Consider the following 21,513-nt stretch of genomic DNA (forward strand, 5'->3'; position numbering starts at 1 on the left):
CTGTTATGGTTCTCAATGGCAAGAGAACATAGCCCAGCAAACATAAGAACTAGCTCTTGGAAGGATGGAAACTAAACTGACCATGAACTAAACCTGCCGCACAACTAACAGTAGCCGGGTAGCGTTGCCTGCGTTTTATCCCTAGACGCCCAGCGCCGGCCGGAGGACTAACTAATCCTGGCAGAGGAAAATATAGTCCTGGCTCACCTCTAGAGAAATTTCCCCGAAAGGCAGACAGAGGCCCCCACATATATTGGCGGTGATTTTAGATGAAATGACAAACGTAGTATGAAAATAGGTTTAGCAAAATTGAGGTCCGCTTACTAGATAGCAGGAAGACAGAAAGGACACTTTCATGGTCAGCTGAAAACCCTATCAAAACACATCCTGAAATTACTTTAAGACTCTAGTATTAACTCATAACATCAGAGTGGCAATTTCAGATCACAAGAGCTTTCCAGACACAGAAACGAAACTACAGCTGTGAACTGGAACAAAATGCAAAAACAAACAAGGACTAAAGTCCAACTTAGCTGGAAGTTGTCTAGCAGCAGGAACATGCACAGAAAGGCTTCTGATTACAATGTTGACCGGCATGGAAGTGACAGAGGAGCAAGGCTAAATAGCGACTCCCACATCCTGATGGGAACAGGTGAACAGAGGGGATGATGCACACCAGTTCAATTCCACCAGTGGCCACCGGGGGAGCCCAAAATCCAACTTCACAACACCTGTCCATTTCAGCAAAAGATAAGTTCTTGCTTGTTCTTTTGTTGTCCACCTGCTGTGGACTTAATCGCTCTGCTCATGTTATGTTTTTTCTTGTCCAGCTTTTCTGTATGAAATATTCAACTTAGCTGGAAGCTCTGAGGAAGCAGATTTGCCCTCCACACCGTGAGTCGGTGTGGAGATTATTTTTGTAAACTCTGCGTGGATTTTTTAGCTTTTAATACTGACCGCACAGTATCCTTTTCTGTTCTGTCTATTTAGGTAGTTTTGGCCTCCTTTGCTAAATCCTGTTTTCATTCTGTGTATGTCATTTCCCTCTCCACTCACAGTCAATATTTGTGGGGGGCTATCTTTCCTTTGGGGGTTTTCTCTGAGGCAAGATAGCTTTCTGTTTCCATCTTTAGGGGTAGTTAGTTCTCAGGCTGTGACGAGGTGTCTAGGGAGTGACAGGAACATGCCACGGCTACTTCTAGTGTTGGTGTTAGGATTAGGAACTGCGGTCAGTACAGATACCACCTCCTCAGGGCTTGTCCCATGTTGCTTCTTAACCACCAGGTCATAACAGTACAGCTGGCCCGCAATGTGTTGAATGCATCTCAAAAGAGGGAAAAAAAAGGTTCTGAGCCATTTTTTTTTCTTTTTCTCTGCAGCCTGTTTTGTCCTTTTTTTTCCCCTTAATCTCTGGGTGGTTCAGGATTCTGGCGCTGACATGGATATTGAGGGTTTGTTCTCTCGTGTGGATCAACTCGCTGCAAGGGTACAGAGTATCCAAGACTATGTTGTTCAGACTCCGGCTTTAGAGCCTAGAATTCCTACTCCTGATTTGTTTTTTGGGGATAGATCCAAATTTTTGAACTTTAAAAATAACTGCAGATTGTTTTTTGCTTTGAGACCCCGTTCCTCTGGTGACCCCATTCAGCAGGTGAAGATTGTCATTTCTCTGCTGCGTGGAGACCCTCAGGACTGGGCATTCTCCCTTGAGTCAGGGGATCCTGCATTGCTCAATGTAGACGCATTTTTTCAAGCACTCGGATTGCTGTATGACGAACCTAATTCTGTGGATCAGGCAGAAAAAACCTTGCTGGCTCTTTGTCAGGGTCAGGAAGCGGCAGAAGTATACTGCCAGAAATTTAGAAAATGGTCTGTGCTCACTAAATGGAATGAGTATGCCCTGGCAGCAATCTTCAGAAAGGGTCTTTCTGAAGCCCTTAAGGATGTTATGGTGGGGTTTCCCACGCCTGCTGGTTTGAACGAATCAATGTCTCTAGCCATTCAAATTGATCGGCGCCTGCGCGAGCGCAAGGTGGCGCACCATATGGCAGTGTCTTCTGAGCAGAGTCCTGAGCCTATGCAATGTGATAGGATTTTGACTAGAGCAGAACGGCAGGAATTCAGATGTCAGAATAGGCTGCGTTTTTACTGTGGTGATTCTGCTCATGCTATTTCTGATTGCCCTAAGTGTACTAAGAGGGTCGCTAGGTCCGTTACCATTAGTACTGTACAGCCTAAATTTCTCTTGTCTGTTACCCTGATTTGCTCATTATCGTCCTTTTCTGTTATGGCATTTGTGGATTCAGGCGCTGCCCTGAACTTAATGGGCTTGGAGTTCGCCAGACGCTGTGGTTTTCCCTTGCAGCCTTTGCAGAGCCCTATTCCCTTGAGGGGGATTGATGCTACACCATTGGCCAAGAATAAACCTCAGTACTGGACACAGTTGACCATGTGCATGGCTCCAGCACATCAGGAAGATTGTCGTTTTCTGGTGTTGCATAATTTGCATGATGTTGTTGTGCTGGGTTTTGCATGGTTGCAGGTACATAATCCAGTGCTGGATTGGAAATCTATGTCCGTGACTGGTTGGGGTTGTCAAGGGGTACATAGTGACGTTCCTTTGATGTCAATTTCCTCTTCCCCCTCTTCTGAAGTTCCTGAGTTTTTATCGGATTTCCAGGATGTATTTGATGAGCCCAAGTCCAGCTCCCTTCCTCCTCATAGGGACTGCGATTGTGCTATTAACTTGATTCCTGGCTGTAAGTTCCCTAAGGGCCGACTTTTCAATCTGTCTGCACCAGAGCATGCCGCCATGAGGAGTTATGTAAAGGAGTCTTTGGAGAAGGGGCATATTCGCCCGTCTTCATCACCGTTGGGAGCTGGATTCTTCTTTGTTGCCAAGAAGGATGGCTCTTTGAGACCCTGTATAGATTATCGCCTTCTCAATAAGATCACGGTCAAATTCCAATACCCTTTACCTTTGCTTTCTGATTTGTTTGCTCGGATTAAGGGGGCTAGTTGGTTTACTAAGATTGACCTTCGAGGGGCATATAATCTTGTACGTATTAAACAAGGTGACGAATAAAAAACTGCATTTAATACGCCCAAAGGCCATTTTGAATACCTGGTGATGCCATTCGGGCTCTCTAATGCCCCATCTGTGTTTCAGTCCTTTATGCATGATATCTTCCGGAATTATCTTGATAAATTCATGATTGTATATTTGGATGATATTTTGGTTTTTTCCGATGATTGGGAGTCTCATGTGAAACAGGTCAGGATGGTATTTCAGATCCTTCGTGCTAATGCTTTGTTTGTGAAGGGGTCTAAGTGCCTTTTTGGAGTTCAGAAAGTTTCTTTTTTGGGTTTCATTTTTTCTCCCTTGGCTATAGAAATGGATCCTGTTAAGGTCCAGGCCATTCATGATTGGATTCAACCCACATCTGTGAAGAGCCTTCAGAAATTTTTGGGCTTTGCTAATTTTTATCGCCGTTTCATTGCTAACTTTTCCAGTGTGGTTAAGCCCCTGACCGATTTGACGAAGAAAGGCGCTGATGTGATGAATTGGTCCTCTGCGGCTGTTGAGGCCTTTCAGGAGCTTAAACGTCGTTTTACTTCTGCCCCTGTGTTGCGTCAGCCGGATGTTTCTCTTCCTTTTCAGGTTGAGGTTGACGCTTCTGAGATTGGGGCAGGGGCCGTTTTGTCTCAGAGAAGTTCTGATGGTTCTTTGATGAAACCGTGTGCCTTCTTCTCCAGAAAGTTTTCACCTGCTGAGCGTAATTATGATGTCGGCAATCGGGAGTTGTTGGCTATGAAGTGGGCATTCGAGGAGTGGCGACATTGGCTTGAGGGAGCCAAGCATCGCGTTGTGGTCTTGACCGATCATAAGAATCTGATTTACCTCGAGTCTGCCAAGCGGTTGAATCCTAGACAAGCTTGATGGTCCCTGTTTTTCTCCCGTTTTGATTTTGTGGTCTCGTATCTTCCAGGATCTAAGAATGTGAAGGCTGATGCCCTCTCTAGGAGTTTTTTGCCTGATTCTCTGGGTGTCCTTGAGCCGGTTGGTATTCTCAAGGAAGGGGTGATTCTTTCTGCCATCTCCCCTGATTTACGGCGGGTGCTTCAGGAGTTTCAGGCTGATAAACCTGACCGCTATCCAGTGGGGAAACTGTTTGTTCCTGATAGATGGACAAGTAAGGTAATTTCTGAGGTTCATTGTTCGGTGTTGGCTGGTCATCCTGGGATTTTTGGTACCAGAGATTTGGTTGCTAGGTCCTTTTGGTGGCCTTCCTTGTCGCGGGATGTGCGTTTTTTTGTGCGCCCGTGCTAGTGGGTTGCTTTTGCCTTTGCCGGTCCCTGAGAGCCCCTGGACGCATATTTCCATGGATTTTATTTCGGATCTTCCTGTTTCCCAGAAGATGTCTGTTATCTGGATGGTTTGTGACCGGTTTTCTAAGATGGTCCATTTGGTACCTTTGCCTAAGTTGCCTTCCTCCTCTGATTTGGTTCCATTGTTTTTTCAGCATGTGGTTCGTTTGCATGGCATTCCGGAGAATATTGTGTCTGACAGAGGTTCCCAGTTTGTTTCTAGGTTTTGGCGGTCCTTTTGTGCTAGAATGGGCATTGATTTGTCTTTTTCTTCAGCATTTCATCCTCAGACAAATGGCCAAACTGAGCGAACCAATCAGACCTTGGAAACCTATTTGAGATGCTTTGTGTCTGCTGATCAGGATGATTGGGTGACCTTTTTGCCGTTGGCCCAGTTTGCCCTTAATAATCGGGCTAGTTCAGCTACCTTGGTTTCGCCTTTTTTTTGTAATTTTGGTTTTCATCCTCGTTTTTCTTCAGGGCAGGTTGAGCCTTCTGACTGTCCTGGTGTGGATTCTGTGGTGGACAGGTTACAGCAGATTTGGACTCATGTGGTGGACAATTTGACATTGTCTCAGGAAAAGGCTCAACGTTTTGCTAACCGTCGTCGGTGTGTTGGTCCCCGGCTTCGTGTTGGGGATTTAGTCTGGTTATCTTCTCGTCATGTTCCTATGAAGGTTTCTTCCCCTAAGTTCAAGCCTCGCTTTATTGGTCCTTATAAGATTTCTGAAATTATCAATCCGGTATCTTTTCGTTTGGCCCTTCCAGCTTCTTTTTCCATCCATAATGTTTTCCATAGATCTTTGTTGCGGAGATATGTGGTGCCCGTGGTTCCCTCTGTTGATCCTCCTGTTCCGGTGTTGGTTGAGGGGGAGTTGGAATATGTGGTGGAGAAGATTTTGGATTCTCGTTTTTCGAGGCGGAAGCTTCAGTATCTGGTCAAGTGGAAGGGTTATGGCCAGGAGGATAATTCTTGGGTTGTTGCCTCCGATGTCCATGCTGCCGATTTGGTTCGTGCTTTTCACTTGGCTCGTCCGGATCGGCCTGGGGGCTCTGGTGAGGGTTCGGTGACCCCTCCTCAAGGGGGGGTACTGTTGTGAATTCCGTTCTTGGGCTCCCTCCGGTGGTTGTAAATGGCACTTTTGTGAATTCTGCCCTTGGGCTTCCTCTGGTGGTTTTGAGTGGAACTGCTGCTCCTTGGGTTTAGCATTAGCAGCTGCTTCCACTGATTGTCTCTCCTGGCTCTGCTATTTAACCTGGCTCTGGGCTTCAGCCAGTGCCAGCTGTCAATGTTTCTTGGTTGGATTCAGATCTCTGTTGTGAATTCCGTTCTCGGACTCCCTCCTGTGGTCATGAATGGTACTTCGGTGAGTTCTGTCCTTGGACTCCCTCTGGTGGCTGTGAGTGGAGCTGCTGGTTCTGAGATTCCTTCCCCAGCTGCCCTCGTTTAGGGCTAGGCTAGGATTCTCTATTTAACTCCACTCAGATCGTTATTCCATGCCAGCTGTCAATGTTCTAGTACTGGTTCAGATCTCTCCTGGATCTTTCTGAGGACCTGTCTACTCCAGCAAAAGCTAAGTTCCGGCTTGTTCATTTGTTACTTATGGTTTTTCTTGCTAAGTTCTAGTCCAGCTTGCTATCATGAAACTACCTGGCTAGCTGGAAGTTCCCCAGAGCTTCCAGCTAGCCAGGCAGTTTCATGATAGCAAGCTGGACTAGAACTTAGCAAGAGGGAGTCCAAGGACAGAACTCACCGAAGTACCATTCATGACCACAGGAGGGAGTCCGAGAATGGAATTCACAACAGATCTCTCCTTGGATTTCTCTGATTGCCTGTCCATTTCAGCAAAAGATAAGTTCTTGCTTGTTCTTTTGTTGTCCACCTGCTGTGGACTTAATCGCTCTGCTCATGTTATGTTTTTTCTTGTCCAGCTTTTCTGTATGAAATATTCAACTTAGCTGGAAGCTCTGAGGAAGCAGATTTGCCCTCCACACCGTGAGTCGGTGTGGAGATTATTTTTGTAAACTCTGTGTGGAATTTTTAGCTTTTAATACTGACCGCACAGTATCCTTTTCTGTTCTGTCTATTTAGGTAGTTTTGGCCTCCTTTGCTAAATCCTGTTTTCATTCTGTGTATGTCATTTCCCTCTCCACTCACAGTCAATATTTGTGGGGGGCTATCTTTCCTTTGGGGGTTTTCTCTGAGGCAAGATAGCTTTCTGTTTCCATCTTTAGGGGTAGTTAGTTCTCAGGCTGTGACGAGGTGTCTAGGGAGTGACAGGAACATCCCACGGCTACTTCTAGTGTTGGTGTTAGGATTAGGAACTGCGGTCAGTACAGATACCACCTCCTCAGGGCTTGTCCCATGTTGCTTCTTAACCACCAGGTCATAACAGGCATGCTCCTGATGAGGCAGAGGATGGTTTCCTGAGGAATTACCTCCCAGACCTAGACTAAAGTATCCGCCAACCCTTGGACAGTCTGTGGTGCAATGTGACGTTGGTGGATGGTGCGAGACATGATGTCCCAGATGTGTTCTGTTATGGACCTGGTGGTTAGGTGCATCTGGAATGACCTGATGGTTAAACTAAAAGACAGGACAAGCTCTGGGAAGTGGGAACTCTGCTGACCGCAAATCCTAATCCTAACACACACACTAGAAATAGCTGTGGAGCGTACCTAACTCTCCCTAGACGCCTCTTCACAGCCTAAGAGCTAACTACCCCTAAAGATAGGAAAATAAGCCTTACCTTGCCTCAGAGAAATTTCCCCAAAGGTAAAGGCAGCCCCCCACATATATTAACTGTGAGTTAAGAGGAAAGTCACAAACACAGGGATGAAACAGGTTTCAGCAAAGGAGGCCAGACTTACTAGATAGACTGAGGATAGGAAAGGGATCTATGCGGTCAGCACAAGAAACTACAAAAAGCCACGCAGAGTGTGCAAAAAGACCCCCGCACCGACTCACGGTGCGGAGGTGCCACTCTGCAATCCAGAGCTTCCAGCTAGCAAGGCAATATCATGTTAGCAAGCTGGACTAGAACTTAGCAAGCACTAAGAAACATATTCAGTACAAAATGAACAACAAATGAACAAGCAGGGACTTAGCTTTTGCTGGAGTAGACAGGTCATCAGAAAGATCCGAGAGAGATCTGAACCAGTACTAATACATTGACAGCTGGCATGGAGTAACGATCTGAGTGGAGTTAAATAGAGAAGCCAGCCTAGCCGCAAACGAGGGCAGCTGAGGAGGCAACCTCAGAACCAGCAGTTCCACTCACAGCCACCAGAGGGAGTCCACGGACAGAACTCGCCGAAGTACAATTCATGACCACAGGAGGGAGTCCGAGAACGGAATTCACAACAGTACCCCCCCTTGAGGAGGGGTCACCGAACCCTCAACAGAGCCCCCAGGCCGATCAGGACGAGCCAAATGAAAGGCACGAACCAACTCGGCCGCATGGACATCGGAGGCAAAAACCCAGGAATTATCCTCCTGACCATAGCCCTTCCATTTGACCAGGTACTGAAGTTTCCGTCTCGAAATACGAGAATCCAAAATCTTCTCCACCACATACTCCAACTCCCCCTCGACCAACACCGGATCAGGAGGGTCAACGGAGGGAACCATAGGCGCCACATATCTCCGCAACAAAGACCTATGGAACACATTGTGGATGGCAAAAGAAGCTGGAAGGGCCAAACGAAACGACACAGGATTGAGAATTTCAGAAATCTTATAAGGACCAATGAAACGAGGCTTAAACTTAGGAGAAGAAACCTTCATAGGGACATGACGAGACGACAACCAAACCAAATCCCCAACACGAAGTCGGGGACCAACACAGCGACGGCGGTTGGCGAAACGTTGAGCCTTCTCCTGGGACAATGTCAAATTGTCCACTACATGAGTCCAAATTTGCTGCAACCTGTCTACCACAGAATCCACACAGGACAGTCCGAAGGCTCAACCTGCCCTGAAGAAAAACAAGGATGAAAACCAGAATTACAAAAAAAAGGCGAAACCAAAGTAGCCGAACTGGCCCGATTATTAAGGGCGAACTCAGCCAATGGCAAGAAGGTCACCCAATCATCCTGATCAGCAGAAACAAAGCATCTCAGATAGGTCTCCAAAGTCTGATTAGTTCGTTCGGTTTGGCCATTTGTCTGAGGATGGAAAGCCGAAGAGAAAGACAAATCAATGCCCATCTTAGCACAAAAGGACCGCCAAAACCTTGAAACAAACTGGGAACCTCTGTCCGACACGATGTTCTCCGGAATGCCATGCAAACGAACCACATGCTGGAAAAATAGTGGAACCAAATCAGAGGAGGAAGGTAATTTAGGCAAGGGTACCAAATGGACCATCTTAGAGAAGCGATCACAAACCACCCAGATGACCGACATCCTTTGAGAGACAGGGAGATCTGAAATAAAATCCATGGAAACATGCGTCCAAGGCCTTTTCGGGACTGGCAAGGGCAAAAGTAACCCACTGGAACGAGAACAGCAGGACTTGGCCCGAGCACAAGTCCCACAGGACTGCACAAAAGAACGCACATCCCGTGACAAGGAAGGCCACCAAAAGGACCTAGCCACCAAATCTCTGGTACCAAAAATCCCAGGATGACCAGCAAACACCGAACAATGAACCTCAGAGATAACTCTACTAGTCCATCTATCAGGGACAAACAGTTTCTCTGCTGGACAACGGTCAGGTCTATCAGCCTGAAACTCCTGCAGCGCCCGCCGCAAATCAGGTGAGATGGCAGACAGAATTACCCCCTCTTTGAGAATACCAGCCGGCTCAGGAACTCCCGGGGAATCAGGCACAAAACTCCTTGAAAGGGCATCGGCCTTCACATTCTTAGAACCCGGAAGGTATGAAACCACAAAATTGAAACGGGAGAAAAACAGCGACCATCGAGCCTGTCTAGGATTCAACCGCTTAGCAGACTCGAGATAAGTCAGATTCTTGTGATCCGTTAAGACCACTACGCGATGCTTGGCTCCCTCGAGCCAATGTCGCCACTCCTCGAATGCCCACTTCATAGCCAACAACTCCCGATTGCCAACATCATAATTACGCTCAGCAGGCAAAAACTTTCTAGAAAAGAAAGCACATGGCTTCATCACAGAGCCATCAGAAGATCTTTGAGACAAAACAGCCCCTGCTCCAATCTCAGAAGCATCAACCTCGACCTGAAAAGGGAGCGAAACATCTGGCTGACACAACACAGGGGCCGAAGAGAAACGACTAGTGTTGAGCATTCCGATGCTGCAAGTATCGGGTATCGGCCGATACTTGCTGTATCGGAATTTCCGATACCGAGATCCGATATTTTTGTGATATCGGGTATCGGTATCGAAACAACATTAATGTAAAAATGTGTAAAAGAAAGAATTAAAATAAAAAATATCGCTATACTCACCTGTCCGACGCAGCCTGGACCTCAGCGAAGGAACCGGCAGCGTTGTTTGTTTAAAATTCGCGCTTTTACTTGGTTACGTGAATTCCCGGCTTGTGATTGGTCAGGGCGGCCATGTTGCCGGGACGCGGACCAATCACAGCAAGCCGTGACGAAATTACGTCACGGCTTGCTGTGATTGGTCCGCGTCCCGGCAACATGGCCGCCATTAACCAATCACAAGCCGTGACGTCACGGGAGGCTGGACTTGCGCACTTTTTAAAAAACGCGCGTGTCCAGCCTCCAGTGACGTCCCGGCTTATGATTGGTCACGGCGCCATGTTGCCGGGACGCGGACCAATCACAGTAAGCCGTGACGAAATTACGTCACGGCTTGCTGTGATTGGTCCGCGTCCCGGCAACATGGACGCCATTAACCAATCACAAGCCGTGACGTCACGGGAGGCTGGACACGCGCGTTTTTTAAAAAGTGCGCAAGTCCAGCCTCCCATGACGTCACGGCTTGTGATTGGTTAATGGCGGCCATGTTGCCGGGACGCGGACCAATCACAGCAAGCCGTGACGTAATTTCGTCACGGCTTGCTGTGATTGGTCCGCGTCCCGGCAACATGGCCGCCCTGACCAATCACAAGCCGGGAATTCACGTAACCAAGTAAAAGCGCGAATTTTAAACAAACAACGCTGCCGGTTCCCTCGCTGAGGTCCCGGCTGCGTCGGACAGGTGAGTATAGCGATATTTTTTATTTTAATTCTTTCTTTTACACATTTATATGGTTCCCAGGGCCTGAAGGAGAGTTTCCTCTCCTTCAGACCCTGGGAACCATCAGGAATACCGTCCGATACTTGAGTCCCATTGACTTGTATTGGTATCGGGTATCGGTATCGGATTGGATCCGATACTTTGCCGGTATCGGCCGATACTTTCCGATACCGATACTTTCAAGTATCGGACGGTATCGCTCAACACTAGAAACGACGTTTCAACTCCCGAAAAGCCTCAACGGCCGCAGAGGACCAATTCACCACATCAGCACCTTTCTTGGTCAAATCAGTCAATGGTTTAACAACACTAGAAAAATTAGCGATGAAGCGACGGTAAAAATTAGCAAAGCCCAGGAATTTCTGAAGGCTCTTCACAGATGTAGGCTGAGTCCAATCATAAATGGCCTGAACTTTAACAGGATCCATCTCGATAGTAGAAGGGGAAAAAATGAAGCCCAAAAAGGAAACCTTCTGAACTCCGAAGAGACAGTTAGACCCCTTCACAAACAAAGAATTAGCACGAAGAACCTGGAACACCATTCTGACCTGCTTCACATGAGACTCCCAATCATCCGAAAAGACCAAAATATCATCCAAATATACAATAATGAATCTATCCAAATACTTTCGGAAGATGTCATGCATAAAGGACTGAAACACAGATGGAGCATTAGAAAGCCCGAATGGCATCACCAGGTACTCAAAATGGCCCTCGGGCGTATTAAATGCTGTTTTCCATTCATCGCCCTGTTTAATACGCACGAGATTATACGCCCCTCGAAGATCTATCTTGGTGAACCAACTAGCCCCCTTAATCCAAGCAAACAAATCAGACAGTAGAGGCAAAGGATACTGAAATTTGACCGTGATTTTATTGAGAAGGCGGTAATCTATACAAGGTCTCAGAGAACCATCCTTCTTGGCCACAAAAAAGAACCCCGCTCCCAACGGTGACGACGACGGGCGAATATGCCCTTTCTCCAAGGACTCCTTTATATAACTCTGCATAGCGGCGTGTTCCGGCACAGATAAATTGAAAAGCCGTCCCTTAGGAAATTTACTACCAGGAATCAAATTAATAGCACAATCACAATCCCTATGAGGAGGTAGGGCACTGGATTTGGGCTCATCAAATACATCTCGGTAATCCGACAAAAACTCAGGGACTTCAGAAGGAGTAGAAGGAGAAATTGACAACAACGGAACGTCACCATGTACCCCTTGACAACCCCAACTGGACACAGACATTGATTTCCAATCCAATACTGGATTATGGACCTGTAGCCATGGCAAACCCAACACGACCACATCATGCAAATTATGCAACACCAAAAAGCGAACATCTTCCTGATGTGCAGGAGCCATGCACATGGTCAACTGAGTCCAGTACTGAGGTTTATTCTTGTCCAAAGGCGTAGCATCAATTCCCCTTAATGGAATAGGATACTGCAAGGGCTCCAAGAAAAAACCACAACGCCTGGCAAACTCCAAGTCCATCAAATTCAGGGCAGCGCCTGAGTCCACAAATGCCATAACAGAGTAGGACGACAAAGAGCAAATCAGAGTAACGGACAAAAGAAATTTAGGCTGTACAGTACCAATGGTGACAGACCTAGCGAACCGCTTAGAGCGCTTAGGACAATCAGAGATAGCATGAGTGGAGTCACCACAGTAAAAACACAGCCCATTCTGACGTCTGTGTTCTTGCCGTTCAGCTCTGGTCAAAGTCCTATCACATTGCATAGGCTAAGGCCTCTGCTCAGAGGACACCGCCAAATGGCGCACAACCTTACGTTCACGCAAGCGCCGATCGATCTGAATGGCCAAGGACATTGACTCATTCAGACCAGCAGGCGTGGGAAACCCCACCATAACATCCTTAAGGGCTTCAGAAAGACCTTTTCTGAAAATTGCTGCAAGGGCACACTCATTCCATTGAGTAAGCACAGACCACTTTCTAAACTTCTGGCAATATACCTCCGCTTCATCCTGACCTTGACACAAAGCCAGCAGGATTTTCTCTGCCTGATCCACAGAGTTAGGTTCGTCATAAAGCAATCCAAGCGCCAGAAAAAATGCATCTACATTTAGCAATGCAGGATCTCCTGGCGCAAGGGAGAATGCCCAGTCTTGTGGGTCGCCACGTAACAAAGAAATAATGATTTTTACTTGCTGAATGGGGTCACCAAAGGAGCGGGGTTTCAAAGCAAGAAACAGTTTACAATTATTTTTGAAATTTAGATCTATCTCCAAAAAACAAATCAGGAATTGGAATTCTAGGCTCTAACATAGGATTCTGAACTACATAATCTTGAATGCTTTGTACCCTCGCAGTGAGGTGATCAACACAAGAGGACAGACCTTGAATGTCCATATCTACACCTGAGTCCTGAACCACCCAGAGGTTAAGGGAAAAAGAAAGACAAAACACACTGCAGAGAAAAAAAAATGGTCTCAGAACTTCTCTTATCCCTCTATTGAGATGCATTAACACTTTGTGGACCAGCTGTACTGTTATGGACCTGGTGGTTAGGTGCACCTGGAATGACCTGATGGTTAAACTAAAAGACAGGACAAGCTCTGGGAAGTGGGAACTCTGCTGACCGCAAATCCTAATCCTAACACACACACTAGAAATAGCTGTGGAGCGTACCTAACTCTCCCTAGACGCCTCTTCACAGCCTAAGAGCTAACTACCCCTAAAGATAGGAAAATAAGCCTTACCTTGCCTCAGAGAAATTTCCCCAAAGGTAAAGGCAGCCCCCCACATATATTAACTGTGAGTTAAGAGGAAAGTCACAAACACAGGGATGAAACAGGTTTCAGCAAAGGAGGCCAGACTTACTAGATAGACTGAGGATAGGAAAGGGATCTATGCGGTCAGCACAAGAAACTACAAAAAGCCACGCAGAGTGTGCAAAAAGACCCCCGCACCGACTCACGGTGCGGAGGTGCCACTCTGCAACCCAGAGCTTCCAGCTAGCAAGGCAATATCATGTTAGCAAGCTGGACTAGAACTTAGCAAGCACTAAGAAACATATTCAGTACAAAATGAACAACAAATGAACTAGCAGGGACTTAGCTTTTGCTGGAGTAGACAGGTCATCAGAAAGATCCGAGAGAGATCTGAACCAGTACTAATACATTGACAGCTGGCATGGAGTAACGATCTGAGTGGAGTTAAATAGAGAAGCCAGCCTAGCCGCAAACGAGGGCAGCTGAGGAGGCAACCTCAGAACCAGCAGTTCCACTCACAGCCACCAGAGGGAGTCCACGGACAGAACTCGCCGAAGTACCATTCATGACCACAGGAGGGAGTCCGAGAACGGAATTCACAACAGTGTTCAATCAGATTCAGGTCTGGTGAACGGGCTGGCCAGTCCATGGCTTCAATGCCTTCATCTTGCAGGAATTGCTGACACACTCCAGCTACATCAGGTCTGGCATTGTCCTGCATTAGGAGGAACCCAAGGCCAACTGTACCAGCATATGGTCTCACAAGGGGACTGAGGATCTCATATTGGTACCTAATGGCAGTCAGACTACCTCTGGCGAGCACATGGAGGGCTGTGTGGCTCTCCAAAGAAATGGCACCCCACACTATTACTGACCCACTGCCAAATGGGTCATGCTGAAGGATGTTGCAGGCAGCAGATCACTCTCCACGGTGTCTCCAGACTCTGTCACATCTGTCACATGTGCTCAGTGTGAACCTGCTTTCATCTGTGAAGAGCACAGGGCGCCGGTGGCGAATTTGCCAATCCTGGTGTTCTATGGCAAATGCGAAGCGTCCTGCACGGTGTTGGGCTGTGAGCACAACCCCCATCTGTGGATGTTGGGCACTCAGACCATCCTCATGGAGTCGGTTTTTTCACCGTTTGTGCAGACACATGCACATTTGTGGCCTGCTGGAGGTCATTTTGCAGCGCTCTGGCAGTGCTCCTCCTGTTCCTTCTTGCACAAAGGCTGAGGTAGCAGTCCTGCTGCTGGGTTGTTGCCCTCCTACGGCCCCCTCCACATCTCCTGGTGTACTGGCCTGTCTCCTGGTAGCGCCTCCAGCCTCTGGACACTACGCTGACAGACACAGCAAACCTTCTTGCCACAGGTCGAATTGGTGAGTTATCCTGGATGAGCTGCACTAACTGAGGCACTTGTGTGGGTTGTATAGTCCACCTCATGCTACCACAACTGTGAAAGCTCAACCAACATTTAAAAGGGACCAAAACATCAGCCAGAAAGCAATGATACTGAGATGTGGTCTGTGGTCCCCACCTGCAGAACCACTCCTTTATTGAGTGTGTCTTGATAATTGCCAAAAATTTCCATCTGTTGTCTATTCCATTTGCACAACAGCATGTGAAATTGATTGTCAAACAGTGTTGCTTCCTAAATGGACAGTTTGATTTCACAGAAGTTTACTTGGAGTTATATTCTGTTGTTTAGGTGTTCCCTTATTGTTTTGAGCAGTGTATATACTGTATGTGTGTTTCACAGACATCTATACTTCTATGTATTTACATTATAGATTGTATTCTAACCTGTCATGCTGTGACTTTACTGTATGTGGCAGATGAATTGCTGGCTTTTCAAAGGACAATGATGCGTAAAAATCAGATAGCACTCAAATGGTCCGAGTGCTGTGCGATTTTTTTTCTCGCGCCCATAGACTTGCATTGGCAAGTCTCATCCAAGTCTCGGTGACAATACACCTGAGAAAATAAACACTGGTGTGAGCTTATAGCACACACAGATTATAGCACTGGTCTGAGTGCTATGCGATGTTTTCTCACCCATATTCTATGGTTGTGTGACGCCGGCCTTAAAAGAGTGTGCAACCCAGACTTCATTTCCTTTTAAATCTAAGCTATTATAAAAATGCATAGAAGGAATCCTAATGCATCCTAACAAAAGTTTGGCCCTAACTTCCAGGCTGTGTGATCCCGGCATGGAGAGCGAGATCCCACAACCCTCCGCAACCCATAATGCAGTGAAAATACAAGATCTGTCTCTTTGAACTGGGTTAGTGCAAATAGTGACATATCACAATAAAATGTTAATGTAGCTGTTTCCTTTCAGTAAATGAGTATCCCCAGCTGCAGGTTTTTCTAAAAACACAAATTGTACTGTACTTATGTTCTTAGGGTCCTCCAGCGAGTCTCCAACAATACTTCCGATGTCTGGCATTGCCTACGGTGCTGAGTGTCAGTCAATCAGAGCTTAGTGGATCTGCAAGTGGAAACAGAATGCCTTTAGAGTAGCTGAGCGCAGTCAGTGGCTGCTGAGCTATCAACGTGATGTCCGTGCTGCAGACATCGGGTATATCAGCAGAGACTCTCTGATGAAACTAAGGAAAGTGAGTATAGTGCAGTTTGTTTCTTTATAAGAACCTGCAGCCATGGACATTCATTTACTGAAACAGAACAACCTCTTTAATATGGTTTTACTGTTAGAGGGGCCTCGGAGGGTTGTGGAATCCCGCCCTGCAGATCGGGATTAGAGATGAGTGAACCTTTCAAGGTTGAGTTCGGATTGGCGAACAGTTCATTGAACATATCCAAACCCCATTGACATCAATGGTAGGCAAAACCAAACACATAGGCAAAACCTTTAGGGGGACCAAAAACCTGCCTAAACAGCTCAAATTAGGGTCCGACACCAGGAAAAGTGGTATCAATTGACCCAGAGTACAAATAGTTTGATTGCGCAGCATGAACAGACAGGGCTTGGGACAGGGCCAGCATTTCTAGCTTAAACATTGATCAGTAACAGGTAACATAGTAACATAGTATTTAAGATTGAAGGACGACTTTAAGTGCATCTAGTTCAACCCATAGCCTTAGATGTTGATCCAGAGGAAGGCAAAATTAACCCATGTGTCAAAGAGTAAGCTCCATATTGTGGGAAAAAAATTCCTTCCCGACTCCACATGCGGCAATCAGACTAGTTCCCTGGATCAACGCCCTATCAAGGAATCTAGTATATACAGTATAACCTGTAACATTATACTTTTCAAGAATTCAGTCCCTTCTTAAGTTTTAGTAGTGAATCACTCATTACATCATACGGCAGAGTTCCATAGTCTTACTGCTCTTACAGTAAAGAATCCGCGTCTTTTATTATGCTTAAACCTTCTTTCCTCCAGACGTAGAGGATGCCCCCTTGTCCCCGTCTAAGAGTAAAAAGATTATTAGAAAGGTCTTTGTACTGTCCCCTCATGTATTTATACATTGTAATAAGATCATCAATAAGCCTTCGTTATTCCAAACTAAATAGCCCCAAGTGTAATAACCTGCCTTGGTAATGCAGACCCCCCAGTACTCTAATAATTGGTTGCTCTTCTCTGCACCTGCTATAGTTCAGCTATGTCTTTCTTATACACCAGAGACCAGAACTGTACACAGTATTCTAAGTGTGGTCGAACTAGTGACTTGTATAGAGGTAAAATTATGTTCTCCTCATGAGCATCTATGCCTCTTTTAATGCATCCCATTTTATTTGCCTTTGTAGCAGCTGCCTGACACTGGCCACTAAATGTGAGTTTGTCGTCCACGCATACCCCCAGGTCTTTTACAGTGACAGTTTTGCCCAGTGTTTTACAATTACGCACATAATTATACATCTTATTTCTTCAGCCAAAGTGCATGACCTTACATTTATCCCCATTAAAGCTCACTTGCCATTTATCAGCCCAAGCTTCTAATTTACGTCTTCCTGTAATATTAAATTGTCCTCCTCTGTACTGATTACTCTACAGAGTTTAGTGTAATCTGGAAACATTGAAATTCTATTCTGTATGCCCCCTGCAAGGTCATTAATAAATATGCTAAAAAGATGTTGGCCCAACACCGACCCATGCGGTACCCCACTGTTAACCGCGACGCAGTCCGAGTGTGCGCCATTAATAACTACCCTTTGTTTCCTATCCCTGAGCCAGCTCTTAACCCACTTACACATATTTTCCCCTATCCCCATTGTTCTTTCTTTATATATCAACCTTTTATGTGGTACCGTATCAAAAGCTTTTGAAGTCCATATACACCACATCCACTGCGTTCCCTTGGTCCAGTCCAGACCTTACCTCTTCATAGAAGTGGATGGTGGATGAGTGACAAGTGCAGGCCTGGTGCTCTGAGAGCCCTGCCAAATTCAGGCAACACACATGAAAGAGACTCAACTTGGAGTCCAAGCATTTCCAAAAATTATTGCCATACACCATTAAAGTAGCATAAATTTCCCCAGAGTAGAAATAGTATAATTGCGCAGTATTTTGTCAATTTCAGTTACTGGATGGGCTACTCGACTCCCTTTGTTTGGCAGCTGCACAGCGGTATTATTATTATTTATTGTTATAATGCCATTTATTCCATGGTGCTTTACATATGAAAAGAGGTATACCTAATAAAAACAAGTACAATCATCATAAACAATATAAGTCACCAACTGGTGCAGGAGGAGAGAGGACTCTGCCCATGAAGGCTCACAGTCTACAAGGGATGGGTGAGGATACAGTAGGTGAGGGTAGAGCTGGTTGTGCAGTGGTATGATGGAACGATGGTTACTGTAGATTGTAGGCTTGTCAGAAGAGGTGGTTTTTCAGGTTTCTTTTGAAGCTTTCCATGGTAGGCAACAGTCTGATATGTTAGGGTAGAGAGTTCCAGAGTAGAGGGGGTGGGTGGGATTAATCTTGTATGCAAATATTGGAAGAGAAAATAAGAGGGGAGTAGAGAAGGAGATCTTGTGAGGATCAGAGGTTGCATACAGGTAAGTACAGGGAGACTAGGTTACAGATGTATGGAGGAGGCATGTTGTGAATGGCTTTGTATGTCATGATTAGGGTTTTGAACTAGAGTCTCTGGGTAATGGGGAGACAGTGAAGGGACTGACAGAGAGGAGTGGCTGGGTAATAGCGGGTGGATAGGTGGATTAGTCAGGCAGTAGTGTTTATGATAGATTGCAGGGGTGCGAGACTGTTAGAAGGGAGGCCACAAAGCAGGAAGGTTGCAGTAGTCGAGGCTGGAGATGATTACAGATGAGCGAACCTTTCAAGGTTCGGTTTGTTTCAATTTGCCGAATGCTTAGATGTTCGCCGAACGGTTCAACAAGGTACCCGAACCCCATAAAACTAAATGGGAGGCCAAACTAAACATATACACAACACCTTAGTTGTGACAAAAAGCTTCCCAAACAGCTAAATTAGGAGCAGACAACATGAAAAGTGGCATCAATTCACTAACAGTAGAAATTTGGTAATGGCACAGCAGCAGTCAGCCATGTGCCATGCATGAGGTATCAGGGTCTGGGCCAGCATTCACAGCTTTGAATTGAAATTTCAGTTAAGACATAGTGGCTAAGGGAACGGTGTAAACCTTCTTTGTTGGGAGCCCTGATACCTCATGCAACAGCTCAATTTTTTTCCCCAGCCAGACTCAGGTGGCACAAATATCACCTTGTTAGAGCACTAATGTTAGAAAAATGTAAGGATAGTAAAAGTAGTAGTTGACTAAATGTTAGTGCAGGCCTGCCCGTCTGGGAGCCATACTGCAATAGTCTGCCAATGGAGGGCAAAAGTCATTGCGGATCCATGACTTGTTCATTTTGATAAGAGTTAGTCAGTCTACTCTTTCAGGGAATAGCCAGATGCGCTTATCCATCAGGACACCACCAGCAGCACTGAAGACATGTTCTGAGAGAACCCTGGCTGCCGGGCATGACAAAATATCCAAGGCATGACAGACAAGCTCAGGCCACTCTTCCATTTTTGAAGACCAAAATCCAAAGTATACAAATCCCCCCCTAATGGCATACCATGTACTCCATGGACTCCATATGCAGAGCCTCTAATTTCTAGAAGAGCAGAATTTCCCCTCAAGTGACCCCATTTTGGAAATTATACCCCTTTGGGAATTTATCTACAGGTGTAGTGACGATTTTGACTCCATGGGTATTTTCCAGAAACAAGCAGCAATGAATGTTGCCAAATGAAAATTGCCAACTGCCATTGTAGTGACCAGTACGCTGTATTGACCAGTACGTTGCAGTCACCAGTACTTTATGCCCAGGCCATGCTTCTGGAGGCATACACCTGTAAGTTAGGCGGGCGCTTATCGCTTCAGAAATGATAAACATGTGGCCGCTAAATGTAGTTTAGGTATACTGTGGGGCTCAGAAGGGAGGGGGCATTTGGATTTGGGAGCGCAGAGTTTGCTCAATTTCTTTTAGAGGGTTATGGAGCCATTTCGCTTTTCAAGAGCCTTTGTACTACCTGTAACGTGGAAGCCCCCTATATTTCTGTTAACAGATGACAGACCTGAGTGAGGGCTTGCTTTTTTTGTGGATTGAGTTGAAGCTTTTATTGAGAACATCTAGAGCCCTATGAATGTGTGCTATTGATGAAGCACTTAATGTGTTTGCAAATACAAGTATAAGATTTATTGTTATGGATTATTCTTGTCATGTATCTTCATGCTTTATATGTCCCAACTCACATTCTTGTCCTTTCACAGCATTTGAGCACAACGGATTAAATTTGAGTAGTCCGAAGCTGGGCAGAAATCAACATTGGTACATTGATTCATACAGCTAACAGGAATGCCTACCTGATAGAGATAAAAAATAAACAAAGTATGTTTTGGATAAAGATTCCCAAACTGATGAAGATTCAAAAGTCGTTTTTTTGTTCGTTTTTTACCTGATCTGTCGAAATAAATTTGGTAGCAAAGAAATCAGATGCAGACATGTTAACGTTTAAATGAGGAGAATCTTTCTGCAGAAGCCATACTTCATAAATTTGCTATGTGAATAAATGAAAATTCATTAAACTTATTGTGCTGTACTGTACTCTTTCGTTAAATCCTGAAATCCTTGCAGATTATCTGCAGTATATCATTCAGGAACCCAAAGTAGTAAGTTCTAGTAATTTTTACAAAAGCAAGTTAATTGTACTATTTTTTTTTTATTTACCTTTTGTTGTGCTTGCCATCTTTTCTTGAATGCCTGTGATACTCCTGGAAAAAGGTAAGAGCACGCAATTTTTCTGGCACCCGCTCATCTGACTCCTGTACATACTTACCTGTTCTCATTCCTACAAGCCACAATGACAGACAAGAGTTGTAGAGGACTACAACAATGGAGGCTGATCGAGCGTCTGTATTTGTTTATGTGGTTTAATCTGGGGTCTTTACTTATTTAGGGAGTGTAGTCTTGGATCTGTATCACCTTATGCAATCTGCTTTAGATTTGTATTTTTTGGGGGTATGATGAAAAGAGTCATGTATATATTAGTGACATATAGCCTATAAAAATGGGAACATTATGTGGAGAAACATTTTTATGCTGCTATATATATTTTTTATCAGAATGTCCTTGATGGCATTCTCAAAAGTTGGCATGTATGCCTTTTGCCAATACTATTTTAAAACAATATTCCAATTTTTACTATTCCAATCTTTTCCTATTCTCAATTTACCCCTTCCTGCAAATGGATGTAACTGTACATGCAGTAGCTTACTGCAATCTGGCATATGATATGGGCAAAGGATCAGAAGTTCACCAATCTGAGAACAACTGTGTCTAAAAATTTTAGAACAATTTCAGAAAAATGTTCCTCAACATAAAATTACGGACTTTGAATATCCCACCATCTACAACACATGACATCCTCAAAAGATTCAGAGATTCTGGAGAAATCCACGTGTACAATTGAGAGGACCAATGGTAAATGTTGGATGCTTATGAGTAGAGATGAGCGAATATGTTCGAAAAACGATCACCAGACATAAATTCGGCATGAAAATAGCACATCCGGATTTGTGATCGGAAACACAAGCAAATTTTCAGAAAATCTGGAAAAATTGGTAACATTCAGTAAAACTGAAGGAAAATATTTGCGTTGCCACTAAGGTATTTGAGCACTTTGAATACGATAATGGTGGTGTATGCTGAGAATGGGGCACGT

General features: G+C 45.3%; 1 protein-coding gene across 1 annotated transcript in view; it reads left to right on the top strand.

Moving 5' to 3' along the window:
• The window catches only part of LOC143796654 (uncharacterized), a 137,648-nt gene extending 117,319 nt beyond the window's left edge, over positions 1-20,329 (top strand). Inside the window, exon 7 of the mRNA XM_077281041.1 lies at positions 20,063-20,329. Within this exon, the coding sequence (XP_077137156.1) occupies positions 20,063-20,069 (7 nt within the window). The 3' untranslated portion in view covers positions 20,070-20,329. The remainder of the gene's footprint in view (positions 1-20,062) is intronic.
• Positions 20,330-21,513: the final 1,184 nt, after the last annotated feature.

The sequence above is a fragment of the Ranitomeya variabilis genome, chromosome 1 (genome assembly GCF_051348905.1).
Source record: "Ranitomeya variabilis isolate aRanVar5 chromosome 1, aRanVar5.hap1, whole genome shotgun sequence".
Taxonomy (NCBI): Eukaryota; Metazoa; Chordata; class Amphibia; order Anura; family Dendrobatidae; genus Ranitomeya; species Ranitomeya variabilis.